At 38.6% G+C, this 13,259-nt stretch overlaps 1 protein-coding gene across 1 annotated transcript in view; it reads right to left on the reverse strand.

Moving 5' to 3' along the window:
- Window positions 1-13,259, reverse strand: part of kl-2 (dynein heavy chain 2, axonemal kl-2) — a 638,176-nt gene that overhangs the window by 275,277 nt on the left and 349,640 nt on the right. The window contains exons 46-49 of the mRNA XM_068229141.1: window positions 12,577-12,722; window positions 11,550-11,733; window positions 6,538-6,647; window positions 3,788-3,903 (exon numbers count right to left, since the gene is read on the reverse strand). Coding sequence (XP_068085242.1) covers window positions 3,788-3,903; window positions 6,538-6,647; window positions 11,550-11,733; window positions 12,577-12,722 — 556 coding nt within the window. The remainder of the gene's footprint in view (window positions 1-3,787; window positions 3,904-6,537; window positions 6,648-11,549; window positions 11,734-12,576; window positions 12,723-13,259) is intronic.

The following is a 13,259-nucleotide window of genomic DNA, read 5'->3' on the forward strand; positions in this document are numbered from 1 at the left end:
TGGCATTTGACCTTCATACTTCTGTCTATTGGGTAACTGCATCTGTTAAATTCTAAGCATACCTAAATGAATGGCAGATTTTTGGATTTCAGCCAGTTCCTACTGGCATCAGGGATGCTGTTATGAATAGGCAGGTCCGAGTTTTCCAACATCTTGTTGTATTCTCAAATCAGAGCAACTTCTGCAACTATTTACTTCCGGTTCTCAACAGGACTGTACATCAATATAAGCAAAAACTCAATGACAGCATCGCTATTGTTATGAACATTTCTGTTGTCTTATAATTTGACTTCAAAAATCAATAGTTCTAGATCTTCTTGGCTTTCAGAAAGCAGGGTTATATCATCAGTATAAGCACAAACATCATAACAGCATCCCTACTGTCATGCACATCTACAGTATTTTGTTTTCTGCCTTGACTTTCAGAATCAATAGTTCTACATGCTCATGGTTTTTGGTAAACTGGGTCGTATCATAAGCAAAAGCAAAAACACAATAATACCATCCCTATTGACATATAAATCTCATTTCTAAGCTAATGCTTTGATATTTAAATAATTATTAGTTTACATGTCTGTATAGTTTCTGGCACTCAGATATATTATGCCCATTCTGCACATGTCCTGTGAATACAAACTTCCTATCTCTAGTTTTTCAAGATGTTCTGGTTTTTAAGAACATGAGTGTATATTTTGTAAAAACTGGTTATATTCTCATTCTCATACATGGTACCAGTTTCAGCCTTGTCTGCATCATCTTCAGCCATTACATAGTCAAATTGGAACATTAAAAATACTAAAACACACAAAACTTCTAAAATAAAACAAGAAAACATTTTAAAAATGAATCTGTGGTGAAACGCCTCTTCAAGACATATTTTGCTACTTACCTACTGTACATTAACAGTGTGTGGTGATTTTATCTACATTACTGAAAATTTCCATGCATAGCTGTGATGTAGGCAACTTTCATCATTACTGCTTGAAAGTAGGAATGGTGAACATCAGAGATTTTCAGTCTGATGTAGGCTATATCTACTTTCTGGGTAGATGCATTTAATTACATCTATGGTAAGCTGATAATTGTGTCACAAGAAGAAATGCAGATGAATAGTATGGGCTGAATGAATTCCTACACACCTGTTGAAATATTGTTGTGAATTTTTACGTATTATTGCAATGCACATTATCAATATTCAAAGAGAAATTGTATAATTATTTGAAAAGTAAAGGTCAAAACCATGCATCTACGAATATTCTTTATTAGCTTAATATGTCAATGCCTGTAAAACAACTGTCAGGGGACGGTCCTCTTTAATCTGATCAGATGGACAGCAACTGCACAGCACATGGTGTGCAGGCTTGCCCCATCTTGGCCATTCCTTCCCACTTTTCCTCCAGCACCATCTTTTCTGGAGCACTTAGAAAGTCTATGGTGATACTCCACATACTTCTTCCTTTATATTCAAGTGATATTTTTTCATTCTTATATAGGCCTATATAGTGTAGTTTTGTTGTTGCTGCTGTTGTTGTTGGTGTTCCTTCCTTAGTTACAATTACTCTTCCTTTCTATCTTTTCATATCCTGATTGCTTTTCTTCCTCTATCTAGTTGTACACAAAAACATATCATACATAGAAAGATATGAGTGTGAAAAGGTACAGTTAATAAGAAAAACCAAAAGGTCAATGTCAGAAGAGGGAGCAATAGAATGGGGAGACAAGGACAAACATGAAAATACAAAGGAACAAGGATAATCTCTACATCTTCACACATCGCTGTCTTCACACAAATAAGTCTCTCCTCATCAAATCCGATTCTTCTACATCTTATTAGCCCCTAATGAGATCGTTTTTGCTACGCATCTTCAACAGGAGGGTGGGCATCAACACTCATTGAGGGATCATCTTAGCAGATGTTCATTCTTGATATGTGCAAGATAAAATGAAAGTCAGATAAAAAAGGAAAAGAGACCATACATCAGATAAAAATGAATAAAGGTGGTATGAAATGAAATGTCGTATGGCTTTTAGTGCCGGGATATCCCAGGACAGGTTCGGCTCGCCAAGGTGCAGGTCTTTCTATTTGACGCCCTTAGGCGACCTGTGCGTCGTGATGGGGATGAAATGATGAAGACAACACATACACCCAGCCCCCGTGCCGTAGGAATGAACCAATTAAGGTTAAAATCCATGACCCAGCCGGGAAATGAACCCGGCACCCTCTGAACCGAAGGCTAGTACGCTGACCGTTCAGCCGAGTTGGACAATAAAGGTGGTGAGGAACTAGTAATGCAGGACAAACAGAAAAGAAGGAAAGGATCCCAACAGGTCAACAGAAGTAACGGAGAGGAACAAACAAGTGATAAAATCATGATAATGATGGTGGTGGTGATGATGATGATGATGATGATGATGCTTGTTGTTTAAAGGGGCCTAACATCGAGGTCATTGGCTCCTAATGGTAAGAAATGAGACGAAATATTATGACAAATTAGAAGTCCAAAATCCTCCACAGACCAGAATTCACAGCATGAGGACGGACGGACTTAAATCTTGTGGTTTCCATAAAACACATGGTCCTCACAAAGTTCAATTAATCTTTGACAGACGGACGGATGGATGTGAATTTAGAACGATCAGTGGAACCGACCCACAGTGCCTCACATGCACAGAAGCTGGCAAAAAACAATAGTATTACTGACCAAGGGACTACTTCTATAGCACGATGCTGAATCAATTGTGCTTGTAGTCGATACGGGTCCAAAATCCAGGTCATCGGCCCCTCATAATGGTACTTATTGCTAGGAAAGTAGAACCATGCTATTTGTCATTTGGCGGTACTAATCAAAAGTAGCATAGACTCGCGGTTTTCCACACATTATGATACTATTCACAGGTAGTGTAATCCGCACATGTAACACAGACCTATGGTGTTTCGCACATTGTGGCATTATTTACAGGCAACGCAAACCTAAAAAAGCAACGCAAACCTAGGGCATTCCTCACATAAGTGGACTAACCACAGGGACCTGAACTATCCCGTGGTATTCCTCACAAAGTGGGAACTAAGCACAGGCAAGGCAGAACCATGGTGTCGCTCATTCCATGGTGTTGCTCATATAGGGGTATGAATCACAGGTACTGTAAGACCCTCATCCTGATTCACACACTTTCGCTACTAATCACAAACCTAGTGCGTACATAACATAGTTTTATTGTTCTTCTTTTAACAGACTTTCAATATGGGAAAGAATGAGGATAGTCTCTTGCAATAGTGGTACTACGCGCAAGTAAATATGTTCGCTGCATGATGGTACTAATTGCAAGTAGTCTCATGGTTCTAATTTGATCATCCCTTGGTCGCCCCTTTTAGTCACCTCTTATGATAGGCAGGGGATACAGCAGGTGTATTCTACATGTGTGTTCCCCACCTGCAGGGGGTAATGTGTTTGGTCCGCAAGAGGTATTTTATTTCCCTGAAGTCCGCCGGTAACCCGGTTAGGACCCCCCTATCCACTACCTTTGGACGCGCCACGTGGGAGTATCACCTCTCCCCCTGTTACAGCAGCATAGTAGGTTCATGGAGTAATGAAGTCATATACAGAATGATAGGAATATGAAAAGAAGCACCTAATATTATAAACACAATGACAAGTCAGGATGAGAAGAGGAGAATTACATAAACACAAAAGGTTGCCGAAGCAAGATATACATGGAATTGATATTAATATGTTATATATATGAATTATATCTGCCATTTCTAATAAATAACAGAACCAATACTTACTTGTCACCTATAAGACGATCACCAAACACACGAAAACATTCATGTACCCATAGACGCAGTAAATCTTGTAGTGTAGTGATGTACTTTGAATTGCTTCGCAGGAGACCCTGGAAAATCTAGATCATGGCCAATATTGTGCCTTAACTTTTTATTGTTCAGCGATTTAGATGTTCAGAAGAAAAGCATATTAAGCAATCACTGAATTAAGTGAGGTTTTATGTTGGCTGTTAAGCACATAATTATAGTAAGAGGACAGTATGCCACTCTGTATGATATGTCAAGTAGCATCCTTAACCCTTAACTACCTAGGTATCACAAATAAGGACATGCATACATGGATCCAATCTGAGACCTCTGTCAGAATTTACCTTTAATATTAAAAATAGCCATCTTTCCTATGTTATTTCCATATTTTATTATCGAGAAGGACCTTTCATAAAGTTCTACTGCAATGAAAATGTGAAATATTGAAAGAATAGATGAGCAGTATTTTTTTTGTGCAGTATCAAGAATAAAAGGAACACTTATTTGCATATGTTTGCTCCTATCCACATAATAAATATTTACAATGCGGTAGAGATGACATGTAAGCATATTTGAAAAGCTAATACATAAATAAAACACAATGCAAAAGACTGTTTGAAATCAATGCTTTCTTGAAAATTGTAATCGCTTTACATTCACGTTTTAAGACTTGCATCACAGTCGCGTGCTTATCAAGCCCTGGAAGTTTCACCATGATGTTGTGTTTCCTCATTCTGAAGTGGCTAAAGCAGGGAGAGGAACTACATTTGAACATGTTTTTCCTATAAAACACTTTGGGAAGTGTGCTGAAGTCACCAGTATCACCTGATGAATTGCATGAATCATCATCACTGTTATTTTTAGAATTTTCTCCTCCTACACATCCATCTTCTTGTTCCGAACCACTGGCATGATCTGAGGTCAAATATATGTCCTCTTCTCCAGATACTTCACTTCCTGAAACATCATCTACCTACAGTTGTACTATTTTATCAAAATTACTGTTACCAAATGTAACAGTTTCCGACATCCCCGTAGCCCACCGTATTACACTTGCACTCGGGTCCAGTCTATGATACGCACCCAGTGCTATAACAAGTTATATCTTGAAAACAACTTGGCGATTGTTTCCTCTTGACTGGCTGTTATTTTGAATTACCAAGCTAAGTGATTACAAGGCCGGGTGAGTTCCCACTAACTATGGAAGGGATCTCGCGTGGTCTAGAAGAATGGACCTGGAAGGGTTAAGTTCACGGAATGCAAGAACTTGTTAAGTCAAAAGCATATAGGATCCGTGCGTTAATGGGAGAAATGCACTGATGCGCTGCGTGTAGCAAAACATTGTAAAGTATCGTGTGTCACCGTGCAATCTGCTGTAGTCTCACAGCATGTTGCAATGGCCGATTAAATAATAACAGTGGGACTTCAGAGTGTTATACATAACAGCTATCAGTCTAATTCTTCTGATCTTGCAGAAAGTGATCATATTTACAAGAAAAACAGTTTGCAAGAAATAGCAATAGAGTAATAATTGATAATGTGATAAGAGAAGTATCGGTTCACTAGCTACCCCACCATTTCACAACAGAGGCAACGTAGTAGTAGTGTTGATAATGAGATTAATGTTCATGTACATATTCGACAATGCTGTCTTCAGAAAAAAAACATAGTTTTGGCCTATTGCTAATACGATATCATGTTAGCAAAGGGAAATGCTGATAGGGTGGTGATTAATTGTTCCCGTGAATGCTCTCGTGAGAGAAACGTAAGAATATTTCAGTTGTTATTTATTCAGTTCACTCAGAACTAATCAACCCTGTGAATGTTTTGTTAAGAAGAAACTCATTCTTTCCTGTTTCAACTCAGTTAAATGTTTTTTTTTTTTTGCTAGGGGCTTTACGTCGCACCGACACAGATAGGTCTTATGGCGACGATGGGATAGGAAAGGCCTAGGAGTTGGAAGGAAGCGGCCGTGGCCTTAATTAAGGTACAGCCCCAGCATTTGCCTGGTGTGAAAATGGGAAACCACGCAAAACCATCTTCAGGGCTGCCGATAGTGGGATTCGAACCTACTATCTCCCGGATGCAAGCTCACAGCCGCGCGCCTCTACGCGCACGGCCAGTTGAATGTAACTTCAAAGTTTTCAGTCTGCTGAACATACAACTTCAATATAAATAATACACTATAACACTGTAAAAACAGGACACATTAGTGAACAAGGAATCAAAATATACACTACAAAAAATAACATGTTTTGTTCTTAAAAGAAAGCTCTGTATTTCAGTATTTATTAATGCATCCAGCAATAAGCACATATTGTAGAAGACTTCCTCAGGAACAGTCAAGATTTTCTTCTGAAGATGCAGAGCAAAGTTCTCTGCGAAACGTAAAGAGTTTCACCTTGTTTTCTTGACACAGCATAAGCTCAAGTGCCCATATCATGTCTACAGTAAGCACATAGTTCTGTCGGAACAGTATGGCATTAAAAAATAATAATCTAAAGACAGCACTATAAAATGATTGAATGAATGCATAGAAAAATTGCACATACTCCAGCTCCTTATGATCAATTGTTGATGAACATGCCCCTAAGTAGTTCTAAAAGTATTCACCTGCAGCAGTATATTGCTATATGCATGGAGCCTGTAGTTAAATTAACAATGTGATTCTGATTCAATTTCTTAACAATATCTAATGAAAGAAATGCAACAATGAAACGTCATACCTTTGAGATGTCTCGCAGATTGAATAGGTAGTGCATTTTGGCTGGTGTTGGCAGCATGTTCGCCACAACTTCATTATAAACTTGAATTGTGCACTCTGTTATCCCAGTAGCTGCAATGAAGAGCACCATCATTACTGCTGAATTATTGACTGTATTAAGGTAGAAACTTCCTAAAATTGAAGTAATTCCTTATTATCATAAATTACAGTTTTCAAGTAAGCAAACCTCTAGTTTTATGTGACTGTTAATACAGTGATCACAGCTTTGGGACCTCCTGGAATCCAAACCACAAAAATGCAAATTTATTTAAAGAATTGCACATGAAAAGATGTATATTATTTCATTTTTTTTGTTTAACTTATATTCAGGTAGGATATTCAAGGAACTTCTAGAAGATACAGAACTGGGTGTAAAAATCAATGTAGTTTACATGAATATGTTCAGACATACACATGACATGGTATTTGTACGTGAGAATGCCAATGATATTCAAACTTGGCTAAACAAGATCATTCTCACCAGGTTGTTATACTTATTAGCTTATGGCACTATACATATATTACACAAGTACATTAAACATGGTCATAATACCTAGAACCTAGACAGATATAAAAAAATGATAAAACACTGTGACAATCAACAATTCAAAAGAGGATTTCACAAAATAATGTCCAGATTGACCAGTTACTGTATGGCTTGCACTGAAGATGAAGTAAATTCTTTCACAGGTCTGGAGAATGTCCTTCTTTCACTCTCAGCGACATTATGATGGATTTCCTGCTCCACCTCATTACAATCACAGCTAGGGGAAGATCGCAAGTCCCACTAGTGAAGCGATGAAGCACATCTATGGCCGGTTTGAACCCCGTTGACAGTAACCCAAGTTTTCCATGGCAGATCAAAACCACAGGGGGGGATTGTGTACATTAAATAAAGGCTGCCACTCATGAGAAACTTTGTAGCACCAACCATTATGCCATTCATTTGCAGCACTGAAGTTGCTTGAAAAGAGCTTTTGAGCTCTTTGAATCAGTGGAGAGCTAGACTTCAGACATTCATCTGTATCACCAAGAAAGGAAGAGACAGGTTCATTGTAATTTTTTAGTATTCTTGGAATTAAGTCATTCATTCTTAGTCTAGGAGGTTGAATGTGACCAAGTACAGGCAATCAGAAAAGATGGTTGGATTCAACTGTGCCATGGTTACGCATGGTTTGATTCGGTACAACATCAATCTTCCCAGCATGTGACTAAAGAGGTCTGGTTCACCAACATATAAAAGGACTTACAAGAAGTGGGGATCATGTGTGATGACATCCTGGAACGTGATCCTCTTTGAAAGAAACTTGGAAAACACAGTAGTTTCCAGGAAGTTCGTGTGCGTGCGTACGTGCGTGCGTGTCTCTCTCTCTCTCTCTCAGAGTACACCTCAAGCTTCTCAGTTGCAGGGGGGCAGCTGAGGAAGGAGGAATTGTCTGCTGTGCCCAACATGGATCTCAAGTTGCAGCAGCATGTTTCAATTAGATTTTGTGTCCTCCTGGACAAAACACCAACACAAACAGTGGAAATGTTGCAGCAAGCTTACAGAGAGGAAGCCAAGGGAAAGACGCAAGTTTTTGAGTGAAACAAATGCTTTAAGGAGGGTAAAACTCATCTTGAGGATGCTCTATGTCCCAGAAGACACTCAACTTCAAAAACTGACATCAGTGTGAACACAATTGATGTCATGTTTAGGGAAGACCACTGTTTAACCATTGAACAGGTTGCTGGAATTATAACCATCTCCTATGGATCAGCCAAAGACATTATACGCAATGTTCTAGGGCGTAGAAAAGTTGCAGCAAAGTGGGTGCCACGTGTGATGAATGATGGACAAAAGGCTCACCGTCTGATGGCATGTCAAGAATGGAAAGGGAGACTTTGGCGGGAACCAGATTTTTTGGACAGAGTTATCACATGTGACGAGTCCCGGTTCCATTATTATGACCTAGAGACAAAACAACAAAGTGCCCAATAGAAGCATCCTTCCAATCCAAGACCCAAAGGGCCAAAGTTCAGGCGAGTGCAGGGAAAGTCATGCACCTTGTTTTTTTTTTATAAGCAGGGTATTGTGTACGATCATGTAGTGAAAAATCAACATACTGTTACTGCTAATTACTACTGTGAAGTGTTACAGGAGCCACTGAAAAGAAAAATTGCAGAAAAAAATGAGACCAAACTTGGCTCAAACGGGATGGATCCTGCACCTGCACATCGGGCAATCAAGACACAAGACACAACAACCAAATTCGGCACTGAGATGATGCCACATCCACCTTATTCACCGGACCTAGCATCATGCGACTTTTACCTATTTCCTGCAGTGAAAAAGGAACTATGGGATCGTCATTTTCAAAGTGATCAAGAAGTAAACAATGCAATTTTGGGTATACTCTACAATCAAGAAAGGGCTTTGGGAGTGTTTTGAACAGTGGACTGTATGCTGGAACTGTTGTATTGCCTCTGAGGGAGAATACTTTGAAGGTCTGAAAGTGAATATGAATAAAGATAGCCAGTATTTTGCTGTAATAAAATCATTCTGGTTATTTCTTGACACCCCCTTGTAAAATAGGCAAGAAGTGGACTGAAGAGAGAAAGGAAGCTCACTGAAAATGAATGCAGGAATGCTGGGCAAAGGTTAAAGATCATAGAAGAAAGCTGTTGGTATGATGTGGTCTATAGTTGACTAAATTGATGTAGTATTTAAAATAATGAATGAAAATGAAAATCCACAGCCTGTTTCCAGTCATTCGACCAGGTCAGGAATGGAATGAATGAAGATTTGAAAATAATAAAAATTATAATAACATTAACAATATTGCTTTGCCTCTTCTGCTTATACTGTATACAGCAGACAATAAGGAAATCAAAGATAAATTTGGGAAAGGAATTGCGGTTTAAGGAGAGGAAATAAAAATTCTAAGATTTTCATATGAGTTTGTTACTATATATGAATCTTGGAGAAGGAGTGGAAGAAGAAAATATCTGCTTTATTTGACTACTTTACATACAGGTATCAGATAAGGAAATTAATTCTAGGAAGCAGACAAATGTTGTTATTTACAGTAGGTGGTAGAATTACCAATGATGACAGAAATAAGGTGGATATAAAATGTAAACTAACAAAACCAAGGATGGCATTACTTAGTAGAACAATTTTACTAATATTAATTATTGATACATGTATTAGAAAGAAAAGTGATGTCAGCTGGGAAGAAACCAAAGAGGATTAAATGTCAGACAGAGAATATGACATTGGTACAGTACTTAGCATGTAGTAGTACAATGAGCGTCTGGCTCCATGGCTAAATGGTTAGTGTGCTGGCCTTTGATCACTGGGGTCCCGGGTTCGATTCCCGGCAGGGTTGGGAATTTTAACCTTAATTGGTTAATTTCGCTGGCATGGGGGCTGGGTGTATGTGTCGTCTTCATCATCATTTCATCCTCATCACGACGTGCAGGTCGCCTACGGGTGTCAAATTGAAAGACCTGCATCTGGCGAGCCGAACTTGTCCTCGGACACTCCCGGCACTAAAAGCCATACGCCATTTCATTTCATTTCAGTACAATGAGCGAAATCAAATGAAGGTGTAGCACAACTAATGCAGTGACCTCACAGTTGTGATCAATATCATTATGGAAGAAAAAGTGAACTCCATTTTCTGTATGGGAGCAAAAGCGGGCAGATGCAGGATGTTGGAAGAAACAATAATGATGACTGGCTAAGCAGCTCAGACAGTAGAAGTGCTGGCTTTCTAAGCCCAAGTTGGCAGTTTGATCACAATTCAGTCTGGTGGTATTTGAAGATGCTCAAGTATACATGGGAAATGATACAAACAAAATTGAGCTTTAAATGTTCTATTTAACGTCAAAAACTTCATAATTTGTCCGTATTGAAAAAAGATTTACATTCAAAGATAAAGGGTAGGATTCACCACCTGTTCAATACTACTTAAAATGTGATATAATTAAACTGTCACATTTTTACTGTCAATTTTTTAGGTACCGGTTTCGGCATTAGTTGTTTTGCTCACTGCTGAGTGTCGAGACCTCATAACTCTATCATTTCTGCGTTGCAGCCTTGACGAGATGCTGCCACCCAGACCAGTTTTCAGCTTTCCTTTACATGATCTGAAGAGGTAGGCCAGTGATCTTCTTTGCCTGATCTAACCATATACTTGCTGTTCTACCCCGTGGTCTACTGCCTTCAACTTTGCCTTACAAAATGGTCTTTTCTAAGTTCTCTTCTGAAAATGTGGCCAAGGAACTGGAATTGACACTCACTCACATGGGAAGATAGACATTTCTTGATACTCAAGGTAAAGCTATGAGGTTGCCTTGGGAAAATTAAACAGTGGTGGTTTCCCGTTGCCTTCCACTGACCCCCCAATTCCAAACTGTTCACTGACCCAGATTTGGGCTGGGTTGGGTACCCAACATTCCACTGGGTTGCTCGGCTTGACAGGGACACGACATGTAGGTAGGAAATAGAGAATCAAGGTGAGAGAGGTTAAGAGAACTCTCTTGTTGAGTTCTTATACTGTATTCACATCACATCTCCACTTAGCCAGAATTTCAAGGTGGTCACAGAGACTCCTCCTAGGTCAGTTGAAATGTTAGGCTGTGAATATAAGATGACTATAGTTTTAATGAGTGCATTTTAAAGTAAAAAACACAGTCTTATATTTGGTTCAATACAGTATTAGTAACTGTAGGGATACATCTGAAACAAATTCCTTAAATATTTCTTCAAATCAGCTGCTGGTATAATAATCCTGTCCTTTGCATTTTTTTATCTCCTCCACACATTATAAGATATTATCCTCTCTCAAGATCATACCTATTCCATTCCTGACTATTTGAAAAACTATACCTTTTTGTGCTTCAGCCCATGGTATTTTTGAGAAATTAGTCCTTGGAGCACTAGTGTTCATTGCAATATGATGTTTATAAATATTTACTGCTACTGCTCACCAGATTCCTGGATGATGGGATGGAAATCCTCTAGCTGTTGTGCTAGCATTGTCCTAAAAATACGTAGAACTTGTTGGGGACGAGGGAACGTCATGTTGATGACAGAGAAGCGGCTAAGGAGTCTGTTAGAAATTTGGTTTCTTCCTCCTCCAGGTGGACCCATCGCACCCATCACCATCATATCCTACAAGGTTCAAAGAGAAAATATTGTAATACATGATCTTTGAGATGAATGATGGTCGAACACATCAGATGTAAAGATGAATTTATTCCTACCATAAATTCTAAATAAAGGGTGCAGACTAAAGACTGATTCCAAAAAATGAGAAAAAGAAATTAAATATACTCTTCTAAGTCCAAAAGCATCTCTGATGAGATATTTTTTGTTTACAGTGCACTATATCATTTGGTAAGGGTTAGAGCAAGTTTGATACTTTCATTGATCTGTCTGTCTCAGTCTCACTTTCTGGCATGGTGACAGAAACTACATCACTCCCCATTTCCCTATCACATCTCTTCAATGGTGTCTAGGCAACATTTTCTCATGATGTGTATACATACAGAGATGACAGAATATTTTATAAAGTTCATTTCCTTGCGACTGTGGACACGACCGATACAGAAATAGCATTCTTTTTAAATTCTGAGCAATGGACAGACAAAACTCTTATTTTATAAACAGTAAATAGATATGACTTTCTTAAACTGAAAAAGGGCAAGCAATTGTCTAAGTGCAAATAAGGTTAAAGAAAAATTCTACTTCTTCCTGGTCTTTTCCTAATTATTTAGGGTCAACATTTCATGTGAATTTAGTCCACTTTCACAGTCAGATGTCCTTTTTGATGCCAACCCTATGTGGAGGGATATATTCACTATTGTAAGCTTCTGTGAAGACTGGTAGAGAATTGTGTGTGTAAATTAAGCTTATATTACGATGAAAATAAAAACCTACCTTCCATGACAAAGAAATTAGCCAAAATAATTATAACAATAATTTCAGTAAGTACTGTCAGTGTCATAACTTTACCTTCACAAGTTTCTTCGTCTGAAACTGACGATCATACCAGAATCCATAGTCAAGCCATTGACGAATCAGTTCTAATGGAGGCTGGGCACCATATATTTCTTTAACAGGCATATTGAGATCGTCCATGAGAGTTATCATCTTCTTCCCTGCAATTAGAAGAAATGAAAGTGATTTTTTACTTTCATCTGTTGAAAACTTCTTCATTTCCAAATATTTATATAAAAAGAAAAATATCCACATTGTATTCATGCAGAAAGAAGACTGGACAGACATCCTGTAACTGCCAGTATATGAAACTTTCTAGACCAAAATAAAAAGAAGAAAACAGCCAGTGGTTAAGCTGGTCTAAGAACATGGATAATCTGTATCATAATTATGCATACGACAACAGATAAAAAAATAGATTAGTATTTTATTAAAAGTGGCTCTACTAGACAGCTCTAGAATGACCTCTATAAAGATATACAACTGTCCACTAGAAAAAAGAAAAGAAAAACATCTACCCAGCAAGTGGCCGTGCGGTTAAGCTCGCGCAACTGTGAGCTTGCATTCGGCAGATAGTGGGTTCGAACCCCACTGTCGGCAGCTCTGAAGATGGTTTTCTGTGGTTTCCCATTTTCACACCAGGTAAATGCTGGGGCTGTACCTTAATGAAGGCCATGGACGCTACCTTCCCCATCTCC

The sequence above is a fragment of the Anabrus simplex genome, chromosome 9 (assembly GCF_040414725.1).
Source record: "Anabrus simplex isolate iqAnaSimp1 chromosome 9, ASM4041472v1, whole genome shotgun sequence".
NCBI classification, from domain to species: Eukaryota; Metazoa; Arthropoda; class Insecta; order Orthoptera; family Tettigoniidae; genus Anabrus; species Anabrus simplex.